This window comes from Mauremys mutica, chromosome 3, assembly GCF_020497125.1.
Source record: "Mauremys mutica isolate MM-2020 ecotype Southern chromosome 3, ASM2049712v1, whole genome shotgun sequence".
NCBI lineage: Eukaryota > Metazoa > Chordata > Testudines > Geoemydidae > Mauremys > Mauremys mutica.
In genome coordinates this window covers 8854748-8870327 of record NC_059074.1, presented here as the reverse complement: position 1 = coordinate 8870327, position 15580 = coordinate 8854748, and the positions used below count along the sequence as shown (strand labels likewise).

The window sequence follows — 15580 nt, the reverse complement described above, 5'->3', positions numbered from 1 at the left end:
TATTTTCCTAGCTCAATTATGTCCTTTATTGTACTGGTTGCTCTAGTTAAAGTTTGTCAGCCTTTGTCTTAGAAATGCCATTTTCCAGGGCTTTATAATACAGTCTCAGGAGTTCCATTTCAACACGGCCATGATTTGACCTTTGTTTTATTTTTGGAGCCGTTACAGATCAGTGAAGTGATGGGCAAATATCCTGAGGGTTTTTCGGGAAGGCTTGAGCTCCTGCCATGACATAGTCCCCATGGGCTGCTCTCCATTCCTGAGGGTGGCCCTACTCTGCACCCCTGAGTTTGGGAGGCACAAGCCTCACGCCCATCCACCAGCGCAGGGATGAAATTCTCCCCAGTAGTGTCAATGGGAGTTTTTGATACCAACATCATCGTCAGCAGGGTAGGGGGTGGGGAATGTGCACACACATCACCCGAGCTGGGCTGATTGCAGCTTAGAGGACCTAAGGTTATATCTACAGCTGGCAGCTACCAGAGATCTTCCTTTAGGTCAAGCAAAATGTTCACAAAGACATCTTGAGCAAAGAGAATTCTTGTAAGGACTGAATCTATCCTTCAGCCATCTGTTTTACCAGCCTCTGGACTGGAATAGGATTTGACTCTCTATGGTCCTTATGCAGTGATCTGTGGCCACTAGAGGTCCTCTGGCCATCCACTGACTCCCTCGCCATGCCTGGTCTGCTCCCAGGTCCTTCCTCCACACCTGGCCTATAAGGAGCTGGTACAAAACTCTACTGTTCTGAGCCCAGCAGATGCAGAATTCCCAAACACTTTCTACAGCTGCCATCACAGTAACATCTGAGTGCTTCACAAACATTGAGTTTATCCTCCCAACAATCCTATGACTACTTGCTTCACCACAACACCAGCCATCCTTCTCTTGCACAACTGCAAAAGTACTGCTGTGCTGAGTCTGCCACAGCCCCTGTACACAAGGTTAGTATCATCTCTAGTCTCTCTGCTTCAGTTTCCCAATGTGTAAAATGGGGATAATATTACACTACCTCACAGGGGTGAGTGAGTTTTAATCAGTTAATGATTGTAAAGCAGCTCCTGAAGATGCTATAGAAATGCCAACTATTACTATTAAATATGATAGTTGTTGTCTGTAAAAACGCTTGGAAGATGAAAAGCACCATCTAGACCAGGGGGCTGTTCAGCACAGCATTACTGTTTTGTAACTCTGTTGAAATCAGTGAAATCTTGCGGGTGGTGAATCAGGCCTTGCAAGCATTATTAATACGTAAATACATTACAGCAATCACAGGGAAGATGGGAATTTACACCAGACTAAATCAGTACTAACTCCAGGGCCACCCAGAGGGGGGGGCAAGTGGGGCAATTTGCCCCAGGCCCCGGGCTCCGCAGGGGCCCCCACAAGAGTTTTTTGAGGCCCCTGGAGCGGGGTCCTTCACTTGCTCCGGGGGCCCCGGAAAACTCTCGCGGGGCCCGGGCCCCTGGAGCTTCTTCCACTCTGGGTCTTTGGTGGCAATTTGGCGGCGGGGGGTCCTTCCGCTCTGGGACCTGCCGCCGAAGTCCCCCGAAGACCTGCGGCAGGGGGTCCTTCCGCCCCGAGACCCACTGCCGAAGTGCCCCAAAGACCCATGGCAGGGGGTCCTTCCACCCTGGGACCCGCCGCCGAAGTGCCGGGTCTTTGGTGGCAATTCGGCGGTGGGGGCCCCCCGCCGCCAAAGACCCCAGGCCCCCTGAATCCTCTGGGCAGCCCTGACTAACTCTAGTGAAGTCAATGGAGTTACATCAGTGTAAAGAGATCAGAATAAGGCTCCATATCTTTTTGTTCTGATTCTCTCAAAGGCACTGGCTTTTTTTCCATGTTAAGAACTGAGGGTAGCCCTTATAGATTGTGTTAGATGTTTTGGGACCTTTATGGGAATTCTGCACCAAAAAATTAAAAATTCTGCACACAATATTTTAAATTTCTGCTTATTTTATTTGTCAAAATAACTCTACATAATCATGCCGGTTTCAATTAGTTTGGTAATTTATTTCAAAATACGTGTCAGCAAGTATGTCTGTAACAATACAAGTATCAGAGGGATAGCCGTGTTAGTCTGGATCTGTAAAAGCAGCAAAGAATCCTGTGGCACCTTATAGACTAACAGACGTTTTGCAGCATGAGCTTTCGTGGGTGATGCATCTGAAGAAGTGGGTATTCACCCACGAAAGCTCATGCTGCAAAACGTCTGTTAGTCTATAAGGTGCCACAGGATTCTTTGCTGCTGTAACAATACAGACAACATAAAAGATTCAGGAAATGTTTTTTGACAAATAGATTCCTTACTAGGCATATTAGTACAGAACTTCGAGAAATAATTTGTTTAAACTACAATGCAGAAACATATTTCCCGAACCCCTCAGAAGCAGTGCAAAGGCTTGGGGGAGTCGGGGTAATGGAGGAGCTGAGGGAGAGGGAAGTAATTGCTGGGAAGGAGCCTGGGAGTGAACTGTGGAGGGTTGTTGGGTGTGGGTGGGAGAAGTATGAAACAGTTTTTTTAGGGAGGGGGAGGGATTGTTAGGGAGTTGGGGAGCCTCCCCCAGGGAGACTATGGCTGCCCCTAACCTCTCCCATTCAGTCAGGCACATCTGCCCACCATGTCCCCATGTGTCCTTGCATCCCCACTCCCCATTCAGCCAGGCATATCTGCACATGTCCCCATGTGGCCCTGCACCCTCACTCAGCGAGGCATAGCTGCCCCTGTCTTCATGTATTCCTGCACCCCCATGTCCCATTCAGCCAGGCATAGCTGCCCTTGTCCCCATGTGTCCCTGCATCCCCACTCAGCCACCCCCATCCTCATGTGTCCCTGCATTCCCACTCAGCCACCCCCATCCTCATGTGTCCCTGCACTCCCTCTTCCCCCCTGTCCCTATGGCTCTGCACCCCCACGCCCATTCAGTCCCTGGCTCAATGTTGTCACCCCACTAGCTTCTGTGCCCTTGTCCCAGTCTGTCCCCTGCACTAGCCCTTCTGAACCCCAGTCTGTATGATCCCCCCAGCAGCCTGTTTTGCCCCACTCTGTCCATCCCCCCATATCCAGTGCCTCCTCGCCTGGCCCCATGGGCAGAGCGCTGTGAGGAAGGCAGCCTCTATCCCTCCCTCTCTGCAGCTGCCCTCACTTCCGGAGTCACATCAGCCCCTGGTGCAAAAGATGTAATTGCAGCATGACTTCTCTTGCAGCTTCCCTTTGCCTCCCTGTCAGAATCAATTATTCTGCAGAGTGGAGGAATCTGTGGGGACATTAATTGTGCACTTGTGTGATGGTGCAGAATTCTCCCAGGAGTAACGTTTTGGTATTCCTGAATCCTGGACTGTCCCCAGTTTCAGTAACCAACCTACTCTTCCTCTTTCACATTATCCCAGACAGTCTATAATCCTGCTAGCCATTGCTGATTATGACACTATGATGATAATAGTATATTTTCCTTAGGCTGATGAAAGAGACAAAATTATTTATATAACCAAGTAGAAAATATCAAAAAATAATTTCTGTTTATTGTAAAGATCATCATCATCATCATGTTCCTGTTACGCCTCTGATGTTTAGGGCAGTGACGAATCTCCTCCACTCCTGTCTGTTTCTGGCAAGTCTTTCAATGGTTCCCCAGCTGCATCCCAGGTTTTTCAGCTCGGCTTCCACAGCTCTTCGCCAGGTTGTTTTCTGGTGGCCTCGTTTTCGCTTGCCTTCAGGTGTCCATCTTATTGCTGCTCTGGTGATGGACTCAGTTTCCATCCGAAGCACATGACCGATCCATCTCTAACGCCTCCTGGCAATGATAGTGCTCGGATACTCTTGGCTGCACTTTGTCAATAGATCTTGGTTTCAGATTGTAAAGATAAGGTTGGGAAATCTTGTTTAAATATAATTGTTAAAAGATTCCCATGTCAGCCAAGCCCAAAGAGAGAGGCTTATAATTCAAACCTTTTAAATTAATCCTTTGGAAAAGAAGGAAGCATGTTGAAAGAATAAATGCCCCAGGTACCAAAAGATAAAATTATAATGAAGACATGTAAGATGAATGCACTGAAAGTGAATGAAACCAAAGACTATTATACTGAACAATGAAGGTGTGGAAAGGGTTAATATATAAGAGAAAAGGAGATAGTGTTCCAGATTCACAAGAGTAAAAAATGGGTGTTGGATACCAAAAGGAAAGAAATAATTTCAGGCCACACCCAGACTCTGTTAAAAATCAGTGGAATAGCATCCACTGGGCCTGGTCCGAGTTTGGCCCCTTGGTTTCTTTTCAGTGGGGTGGTAGCATTTGCTAGAGTAAATTTTGGGGAAGACCACGGTGTAATTGTTACAGTGCCACGAGTCCTGGAAACTATGGCAACAAATAAGAAAAGCTCAAAATTTGTTTGGTAACAAGTAAAATTAGCTTTGAAGCCCCTGGCTTTTGACTATAGGGCCAAACCCCTCCCTCACGTGTGTACATGCAATGCCCATTGCCTCCAGTGGGAGATGTGAGAATATATAGAATTGGGCCCATCATTTTTGTTGGGGAGAATCATGACCCTCTTATATACTGAGCTACTGGCTCTCCCCTCCCCCACATGCTTCTACTTGTAAGCTATGACTCTTGTAAGGTTTTAATTTTTGGTCCAAAGTCTTTGGGCCTGATTCATTACTTTTTACTTCTGTTTTATGCCCGTGTAACTCCATTGAAGTCAGTGAAATAACACCAGTGTAAAACTGGAGTAGCTCAGTGATGAATCAAGCCCTTTCTCTTTTGGGAGTGCTTTGCCATCACCTCTCTCCTTGTAGACTCTTATCCAGCAAAGTGCTTAAGCAGGCACTTAACTTTAAGCATGTGAGTAGTCCCACTGAAATCAATGGGACTAACTGACATGATTAAAGTTGCAAAGAGTCCTGTGGTACCTTATAGACTAACAGACCTATAGGAGCATGAGCTTTCGTGGGTGAATACCCAATTCATCGGATGCATTCACCCACGAAAGCTCATGCTCCTATAGGTCTGTTAGTCTATAAGGTGCCACGGGACTCTTTGCTGCTTTTACAGATCCAGACTAAAACGGCTCCCCCTCTGATACATGACTAAAGTTAAGCACCTGCTTAAGTGCTTTATTAGATCAGGGCCCTAAAGCTTGCCCCATACTATCTGGACTGTATCACCTTGGGAAGTATTGTCCCCATTTTACAGATGCAAAACTGAGGCACAGAGTAGATGGAGTGACTTGTCCAAGCTCACATATTGAAAGCAGGTCTCCTGCGCTTCAGTCCAGGGCCCGAGACAGTAGGTCATCCCTCCTGTCCTTTTTGATACAGAGCCATGCGCCCCCATAGTGAGTCCACCCATTTGGACCTTTTGGTCCCTGCAGTGTTGTCACTGCTCCCAAATGACAGCCTCCTTTACAAACCTATGGGCTCATCTACTAAGACTCCACATAAGGTTTTTGCAGCTGTTCAGCAGAATAATCGGTCTCGTGCCAAAAACGTCCAAATGTCAAAACCATGGCCATTTTATTAGCAAGATGAAAATCACGAAGTCTGACGCTCATGACAGCTGTGAGAAATATTACAGCCTCAGCAATCATGGCTGTTTTTTTCCCCTTTCATGCTTTAGATTCTGTTCTGTGTGAGTGGCTGCTCCACTCCCACAAATGTTCTTGAGTTACTGTTGCCTGTATTCTAAGGTGATAAGATCACAGTATTTGGGGTCAGGAATTAATTTCCCCCACGCATATTGGCAGGGAGCTGGTGACTTGAGGAAGGAACATCTTTTAGGGCCAGCTGTGCATTTCCCACATGTCCAGCTTTCTGCCACTGCCGAGGCCTCGGGCAGTGGCAAATCTCAGTTCTAGCCAACTAATATAGCCTCAGTTCTATAGCCTCAGTTCTGCAACTCATAATTTGAGTATTACTTATTTGCACAAGTAGTACCATTGAATTTCCTGGGACTAGTCATGCGAGCAAAAATTACTCTGGGTAATGCTTGCAGTATCAAACTCCTTTGTACATTTCACTCTTCTTGAAAAAGCACAGCCTAGCTTTGTGGTGTAACATGCTTTGCCTTCCTATCCTCAAGCACTCCGCGGCTGAATCACCAAGAACACAGGAGTGCAAAACCAAGGTACAGTCAGCTCATTGCAACAGCCACTGCTTACTCGCCTTCGTGTGTTTCCTTCCCTACTGGAAGAAAAACCTACTGTACCTGTCATGTCCTTGTTTACATTGTCATGCTCAATCACTCACAAGGACATCGTAAGCTGTTGCATACTTCCTGGCTTCTCTTTGGGTTGATGTTTGGCAATCATTGGACTGCTTATTTTTAACTTGAGGATTAAGCACTAAGCATTATACAATATCCACCGCAGTCATATCAAGTGATCACAGGAAAATGCAAAACCGTGTTAAATTTTCTGTACAACAGTTTGATTCTTGACAATAGTCTGCTTATAGTAACATCATCGGCCATCATTGCTTCATAGTGCATTTCTAAGCAGATGTTTTATTATACTCATGGTTTTTCAGTGTTATAAACAAGGGATAAACAAATGATTTGGATCAGTTTAACAAGGGCTAGATTGCTAGCAGGCAGCTTCTCACGAGCTGCTTTTGAAACATTATGGGATTTCTTTAAAAGACTAAACAATCACTGTAATGGTAGGAATATATTTGGCTACTTCTAATTAATCATAGACATTGACTAGTAAAATGAAAAGATAAAAATTGACCATTGTGTATAAATTCTATGCCTGATCTACCTTTGCACTATGGTGCCTCAGACCTCACAAAGGAAGCAAGGTTGGGCCTGGTCAGCACTTGGAAAGGAGACCTCCAAAGAATCCTGCAGGAAGTGGTGCTGGGGACTCAGTAACTGGTGCAGTTCCCTCTGAGTCAGGTCTGCATCCACCTGCTGCAAGGAGACTACAGCTGCTTTCTTCTGGATGAGACATAAACCACAAGTCCTGGCCACTTGTGGTGGTTAAAGCTTCCACGGCTCTTTTGATAAAACTAGGAGCACTAGCCCCGGAATCTTGGCCAAATTCTAGTGGAGGTAAATTCCATGCTGGTGATTGTGAGTGTTTATTATTAACTCCCACCCGGCAGATTCAGTTCCACCTTGTTCTCTTCACTTCCTCTCCTCGGCTATGGGGCCAAGTTGTTCTGCTTTGCTAGGGCACCCAAGAGATGGCTGCACTTCATTGTTGTTGGAAAAGATCAGTCTAGCCCATGCATATTGCACAGACTGCTGTGAGATTGAATTCGTCTGTAAAGGGCCTTGTGATTCTGAGCTGAAAGGGGCTGTAGAAGTGCAAAGTATGATTAGTGCTAATGCAAACTGCTGCTCGCTGCACAGGTTCAGCTATAAACAGCTAACTTCTTGCCAGCTGGAATCCTTCATAATATAAATGAATACATTGATTCCATAAAGGAGATCAGTCTGGTTCACTACATCCCAAGTTCTGCCCATGGATGTTTGCCCACTGATTTCAATAGGAGCCGTGCACATATGTCTGAGGACAAAATTCGGCCAGAAAGTGTGAGCTGTTGTGGAGACTCAGTTAATGTGGGCAAGCCTCCTTTAGTGGCTGCTTCTAATTGGCTTCCTTTGTCATTCATGAAAGGCTGGAATTTTTTCCACTCCACAACCCGCCCCCTAAATATATGAAGTGCTCTTATTTGTGTAGCTTACTACACAGATCTGTGGAATTGTAGTAACATAGCGTAGGTCACTGCTGCAAAACAAAACTATAATTGTATGTCATTTAAAAACCAAGGATACTAGATCGTTTTCGAAGGGCTCAGACATTTTTATCCCCTTGTGGCTGTTAGGAGAATATGATCTTTCTGTTTTTCTCTTCCCAGCTGTCCTTATCTGCAGACCTTGGCTCTAGCCCCAAAGGACCAGTTCGCCCAAGTTGGGCTACTCACCAATCAACGGGGTACCCTGTTACCAAAGCAACAGCTAAGATCCTAGCTCAGAGTGCCCAGTGGAATGCTGGGATACGGCCAGCCCCTGTTCGCGCTCCAGTACCAAAGCTGAGTGAAAGAGGGAAGAAGGCCTTTGCAAGGATGAGCAGAAGTTCTCCATGTTAGTAAGCTGCTCTATCTCGTTGCTTAAGCTACCAGAGAGACGACAGCTCTCTGAGTTTGGAGTTGGGGAGCCATTGGCACTATGTTCCCTCATGCCAAGCAAGCAGCAGTCATTTTAGATGGTGTGAACCGAACTGACTGTAATTTACCAGCCCTAAAATGTGGCACAAAGACTCACACGTAGCAGTTTCCTATGGCATCTGTCTCTATGGTGACCAGACAGCACATGTGAAAAATCGGGACAGGAGGTGGGAGGTAATAAGAGCCTATATAAGAAAAAGATCTCAAAATTGGGACTGTCCCTACAAAATCAGGACATCTGGTCACCCTATCTGTCTCTCATGACTGTCACAGTACCTCAGGGCCAGTCTACACTATAAAGGCTTTGACGGGACAGCCATATCGGTACAGCTATCCCAGCAGAGCTCCTTAATGTAGATGCAGCAAATCCCTGTCAAAGGAGTTCTTTTGTCGGTGTTGATAAAGCATCTCCAAGAACAACATAAACTACCTGGCAAATGGAATCTTTGGCCAGAATGGGGGAGGGGGTACGTGCCTGCTTGTGTGTATGTGTCCATCCCAGCATACCCGTGCCAGTGAGGGTGATGGTTTTCATGCTCCTAGTCGACGTAGGCATGCCAGCAAAACTTTGTATTGTAGACTTGGCCTAAATGCTGGCAAGAGTTTTGTGTGACATGAACTCCTGGGTGTTCCCCTGTAGGGCAGGGGGTTTGTCTCCAATGTGAATACAGATGTTTTAACACCTTGTTATATATGTGTCTAGGGGCCTGGTGCAGAGCCCATTGACTCTGATGTGCTTTGGACAAGGCCCTGGATGGATGCCTTAGGCTGGGGATTGATAACGACAGATTGGAAGAAGGGTCCCCTCAAGGAATTAGAGAAGAAAATGCTACTTTTACCACCAGTCCTGGGGAGAGGTTTCGAACCGCTGTTAAAACAGTCGAGTGACATCATCAAAAGCAATTTCTGCCATGCCAGCCTAGGACTAGCTGGTGCAGTCCTTACACAGGGCCTTCCCTTGTGACATGCTGAGCATCATGCAGAGTAACCTCAGCTTCCAGTGAGCATCTTCCAGGTGTCGCTCAGCACCTGGCAGCATCGGGTCCTCGGAACGTAATCAGGCAAAAATTCCATTGACGCCAGTGGGGGTTTACTAGATTAAGGATTGCAGGATTTGACCCTTATGTTTTTTAAGAGAATAACCGGTTCAGTAGATAAAGAAACCGGAGTGGGCACAGCAGAAGGCATCTGATATGGCGCCATGTAGCAGTTTCAAAGAGTAACTGCAGGTGCAGTAAATGGAAGTGGATTGACAGCATTTATTAATGAATCCCTATGGGAGGAGGGTATGGAGTGGAGTCCTGTGGGGATCCCTTCTGAGCTCCATACCATTCAGAGCCTTCCTTTGTGACTAGGAGCCAAGGGTGATGATCCAGAACTTGGTGTGATCGCAACTGGCTTTGTGGGGGGTAGGATTTAAATGCCATCCAATCTTGATATGCTGGAGAAGGGGGTGGAATTGAGACAAACGAGAAGTGGGGCATGTAGGAAGGAACATGCAAATGCATCTATATGAACAGGAGGAGGGGCACCCCAGACTGCAGTCAGAGGGTTATAGAGGTAGGGATACACTGCATATAAATCAACAATTCAGTGCCTATATATAAAATAGGGCCCTGATCCAGCAGTGCGGTCACATGGACAGAGCCCCAGTGAGGCTCTGCATTGGCCTGCAGTCCATACATGAGAAGCTCATTGCAGGATCGGGGCCTTCAACTGTATTAATGAATTAGCATATCACACATCCATCAAATGCGACAATTATCCTGCTCCGTTTGACACCGTTCTGGCTCCTGGGGCAATACTGCACTCACTCTTGAGTACTGCAGTTCAAAAAAGGACACAGGAAAATGAGAGTGAAAGCGGAGTTGAGCCACGCAGAGAAGACTCTTAGAAAATAAGCTGAGAGGAAAGGGGAAGAAGGGGAACTACTGTCTCCAGGCATCTTGTAAAGGAGACAGATGAATTATCCCCACTAGACTATAAGGATTTCACAAGAAATGATGAGCTGTATTAAGTGTAATATAGGTTGATTGCTGGGCAAAACTACATAACCCCTTGTAAAAGCGAGACAGCCAAGTTCTTCTTTACCGTTCACATCTTCAGGGACCTCTTCTGGATCTCTGCACTCTCCTCTGTGCCTTTCTTACGGTGAGCTGACCAACATTAGACTCAGCTCTCAAGATGAGAGTAGTTTGCCATATTCCCATGACGCTGGAAGTGCAGGCAGTAGAATTAGGGATATTTGTAACAGGACCAAATTCTACAAAATGAGGTACTGATTTTGCAGTTTAGAAATAATCTACACGTCCATTCAGTGACTAAAACAATCTGTAGCAGCTGCTAGTCTCAGGATTTTCTCTTTATCCATTCTAGCATCCCCACTGTTTGAAGCTCAGCCCTGGCAAATTCCTCCATCGGACCATGGATCTGACGCAGAGTAAGGGAGTGAAGGTTCAGTGCAAATCATCCCAGTCAAACCGGCTCATCTGCCCAGCTTTTAGAAGATGCCGATCACATCCCTGAGTTACCATGAAGAACGGATGGTACTGACATTTAAGAATCATGCTCAAAGTCTCAAGGATCCAGCTCCATTTTTTTATATTACTTGTCACAATAAGAGACTTCCTCCCAACCCTCATTGAACTCACTATACAATGGCTATAAAATCACTATACAATGCGGAGAATGTGGAGACCCTGAGGGAGATTTACTAGTATAGCTCTGGGCTAACTGCATTGCAGCCAGTTTACACTGAAGGGTTTTTGGGGCAGGGACTATCTTTTACTATGTATACAGCACATTGCAGAGTGGGCCCTCACTATGGTTGGGATCTCCAGGTGCTGCCATAATACAAATAAGTCATGCAAAACTAGGGTGAGCTCAGAATTTGAATCAGTATCTTGTTTGCTATCTTGCCTTTTTTCAGTATGTTTTCTTGTTTCTGCTGCTTTGGATGCTGATGCCTCATTCTGCTTTCACTCAGTGTGTGTCTTCACTGCAGAGTTAACTTGGGCAATTGGCACCCGGGTTAGTCTAACCCAGGTGCAAGCTGCCACACTGCAAAGCCTTACTGTCTTACTGTGTCCTCACTGGTGCTGAACTCCCGTGTGTATGTCATAAGGACTTCGGGGGCATATCCCATGGTCCTGTGTGCTGCAGTATGCTGAGCTACACTGATTCTTTCCCAATGAATTGTGGGAGAATTTGTCTGTCTTTTTGGGTGCAGGGGGGATTGTGGGACGACACTGCAGGATTACCAGCACTGGAGTGATTTAGGCCTGGTCTACACTAGGGGAGGGGATCGGTCTAAGTTACACAACTTCAGCTACGTGAATAACGTAGCTGAAGTCGACATACTTTGATCTACTCACCGTGGTGTCTTCACTGTGGTAAGTTGACAGCTGACGCTCCCCTGTCGACTCCGCCTGTGCCTCTCGCTCCGGTGGAGTACTGGAGTCGATGGGCGAGCGCTTGTCTAGTCTAGACACGATAAATTGTCTAGATAAGCCCATACACTGTGTCCTCACTGCAAAGTGAGTGGTTACAGCCTGAGTGAATGTGGAGCCCAGGGTCTTACTTATCCCCCAGCTGGGTTGAAATGCCCCTGAACTGCAGGGAGAGGTTTGTGCATGGATGGGAAGGGGGGTTAGGGCTAAAAGCCAGTTAAGAGCTCAGATTAACTCTGCACTGAAGACAGACCCTCTCCAAGGTTTGACTCCATGACTTCAGTGGTGTGACTCCTGATTTACACCAGCGTGAGAGCAGAATCAGACCCCAGACTGCGGCTAAAATAGTTGCATGAGATTTTCCATGTGGCGCTGATACCAATATGATTGGCACAGAGAAGGTGAATCAGATACAAAAGTGATACATGTATATAAATAGGATAATCATATCCAGTAAATCATAACCTTTCCAATGATATCTCACATGACCCATCTTGCATAAAATACATCATAATTATACCATACTCGTATCATAATAATATCTCTATGAAGAATATGTCACAGTAACAATTGGAGCATTTGGACTAAGCAGGGATCTCAACATTTTCCATACTAGGTTGTCCTTGCCATTTAGCAATATGGGAAGGGCCAGATGGTCATCCCCCACCGGCCAGCTAGATTGAAAACCCTGGTCTAAGGCAAGAGAGCAACCTAAAAAGTGCTCCAAGGAAGGGGACATAAGCCAGTGTGGACATGGGGAAAATTAAAGCCCTTGAGCTATGCCCACTAGTGGTTGTTCTTTTCGCCCTTCTGCAGCACCTTCTTCCTCCAGGCCCATATACAGCTGCCACCATCTCTCCTATCTGTCCACTTGCTCTCCTGTTTCCTCTTGTTTTTTCTCGTTGTCTTTTGTTTTGTGGCTCGCTCTCTCTATTTGTGGCTCTACTTGTTTTTTTGTCCTCCTGCTCCCCTACCACATTCCCCCATTCACCAGGATACATGTGGCTCTGGATGGGAACAACCACTGGTATCCCCTGCATGAGTGAGCTGAATGTCTCAGAAAAAGAGAAGCTTGAGCGGGCAGGATACTGTGTGAGCCTATGACCATGTACACGTCAGCAGCGGCTTCCCTGGATGGCTTCTCTAGTGGCCAAGGTGTGACCAGGGAGAAAAGGCAGGTGGCGTTCAGATGCCTGCCTGCTGCTTTCCCCACAACAGACGCCTGTTTGAAGGGGACAGCGCTAGTGGATCTGTGGCTCATGCAGTATTCCGTGGCCACTCCTCAGTGAAGCTCTGCTCCGCGCCCATGCTTACTTAGCCTAGCACAGCTTTGGGGTGGGAGCAACACTGCCTGTGTAGGGAAACAGTGATCTAAGCCCCAATGCTAGGGCTAGCTAAAGGAGAGTGTCCTTTAGCTCAAATAGCAGAAGCTTGCCCTTCAAAGACTGTAGGTCCACAGTTCTGTTCCTCCTGTAGCATATATGCCATGTAATCAGTGGCCTCTGCTTGTGGCCACCAGTCTACTCTGCCAGCTCCTGTTTACAGAGACAAGGGGGTGAGATATCTTTTATTGGACCAACTTCTGTTAGTGAGAAAGACAAGCTTTTGAGCTACACAGAACTCTTATGCAGGTCTGGGAAAAGTGCTTACAGATACGGAGTATCTGACAAATTCATGGACTAGATAAACTAGAATTACATAAATTCATGGAGGATAGGTCCATCAATGGCTATTAGCCAGGATGGGCGGGGATGGTATCCCTAGTCTCTGTTTGCCAGAAGCTGGGAATGGGTGACAGGGGATGACCTGTTCTGTTCATTTCCTCTGGGGCACCTGGCCCTGGCCACTGTCGGAAGACAGGATACTGGGCTAGATGGACCTTTGGTCTGACCCAGTAGGGCCATTCTTATGTATGGTCTAGAGTGTCACAGCTAAATACAAAATCAAACAGACAGGTTAGCATTAGCACGTCTGTAAGGGATCATTCAAGATGAAATGGCCCATGAACACCTCTGTAGTCACAGGGCAAAAATGTGGGTTAGTGGATTACAGATGTTGGACTCAGCCACAAATTCAGCATCTTTATTAAGACCATAATTTTTAGTGTCTAGGGGTACGTTTACACTTACCGGGACGGTCGACGCGGCGAGTTCGACTGCTCGGAGTTCGAACTATCGCGTCTGATCTAGACGCGATAGTTCGAACCCCGGAAGCGCTAGTTCGAACTCCGGTACTCCACCGCGGCAGGAGGAGTTGCCGGAGTCGACCCTGGAGCCGCGGAGTTCGCTTCCGTGGCGTCTGGACGGTAAGTAAGTCGAACTAGGGTAGTTCGAATTCAGCTACGTTATTCACGTAGCTGAATTCGCGTACCCTAGTTTGACCCCCGAGCTTAGTGTAGACCAGGGCTAGCAAAGTTATTAATTTAAACTGCCAGGCTTGGCTTTTGAAAGTGTTGTGCAGGTTTCCTTTAGGGATGAGGACCGATAGATCAGCTATAAACAGAGTGATCGCTCTGTGAAAAATGTTCACCCACAGGCGAGAGGTTTTTTTTGGCCTGTTATCATTTTCCTGTGTGAGTTCATTCACGAGCGTAGCGATGGTCTGGTTTCCCCCACATAGTTGTTAGTGGGGCATTTAGGGTACGTCTGCCCAGCAGCTAGACACCTGCGGCTGGCCTGGGCCAGCCGACGGGCTCAAGGGGTTCAGGCTGCGGGGCTGTTTCGTTGCTGTGTCGACTTTCAGGCATGGGCTGGAGTCTGAGCCCTGGGACCCGCCCACCTTGCAGGGTCCTAGAACCTGGGCTCCAGCCTGAGCCCAGAAATCTACAGAGCAATAAAGGAGCCTGAGCCCAGTGAGCCCACGTCAGCTTGCAAGGGCCAGCCACAGGCATCTAATCATAGGTGCCGACTTCCTCTCTACCTGGGGCGTGCTTGACCTCTACCCTGACCCAGGGCCACCCCCACTCCACCCCTTCCCCCAAGCCCTCACCCCACCCCACGTCTTCCTGCCCTTGCTCCGCCCCAGGCCCACTCCACCCCTTCCCCCAAGCCCCGCGTCCACCCCCCAGGAGACGCTGGGAGGGAGGGGGAGGAGTTGATCTGTGGGGCTGCCGGCGGGCGGGAGGCACTGGGGGTAGGGGCAGAGCTTAGCTGCCAGTGCATGCTAAGCACCGCTAATTTTTTTCCACGGATGCGCCAGCCCTGGAGCATTCACAGAGTCGGTGCCTATATGTCTAGTTGCTGTGTAGACATACCCTATGTGCACTGTATGAGGTACACCACTTTATAATAGGCATGGGTAGGACCCCTGGGTCTTGAAAGGTGGTATTGTGAGGGTGTTGATCATTATAGCAGTGAAGATATGTTTGTAGGTTTCGCATCTGTTGTTCTGGCATCTGGTGCCTCTTTGAGTTGGTATGTCCTGACCTGTGGGAAGTTGGCTTCTGATGATGAGCTTGGAGAGGTTGCAGGGTTGTTTGAAGGCCAGAAGAGGGGGTTTAGGAAAGATTTCTTTCAGGATCAGTTCCCCATTGAATATGTTGAAGCTGTTTGATGATCCTCCATATGGGTTCCAGTGTAGGGTGGTAGGTGACAGCTAGGGGTGTGTAGTTAGAGAAGGTTTTATTTCTGTATTGAAGCAGGTTTTCTCAGGGTATGTGGGTGGCCTGTTCCATGATGCTATCTATTTCTCTGGTGCAGTGTCCTTGTTTGGTAAAGGTGTTTTGAGTGTGTTAAGGTTTGTATCCTGGACTTTCTTCAGAGCATATTCTGTGGTACCTGAGTGCCTGGATGTAGATAACAGATTTCTTTGTGTCTTTGAGGTGATTTCTGGATCTATGAAGGTAGGGATGGTGATCCAAGGGTTTCTTGTATGTAGTTGTCTGTAGGCATAGGCGCCGACTCCAGGGGTGCCTCGGGGGTGGAGCACCCATGGGGAAAAGTTAGTGGGTGCTCTGCACCAA

General features: G+C 47.3%; 1 protein-coding gene across 1 annotated transcript in view; it reads left to right on the top strand.

Moving 5' to 3' along the window:
- Positions 1-11335, top strand: part of FBXO16 (F-box protein 16) — a 34505-nt gene extending 23170 nt beyond the window's left edge. Inside the window, exons 7-8 of the mRNA XM_045011124.1 lie at positions 7862-8087; positions 10547-11335. Of these exons, the coding sequence (XP_044867059.1) occupies positions 7862-8087; positions 10547-10614 (294 nt within the window). The 3' untranslated portion in view covers positions 10615-11335. The remainder of the gene's footprint in view (positions 1-7861; positions 8088-10546) is intronic.
- Positions 11336-15580: the final 4245 nt, after the last annotated feature.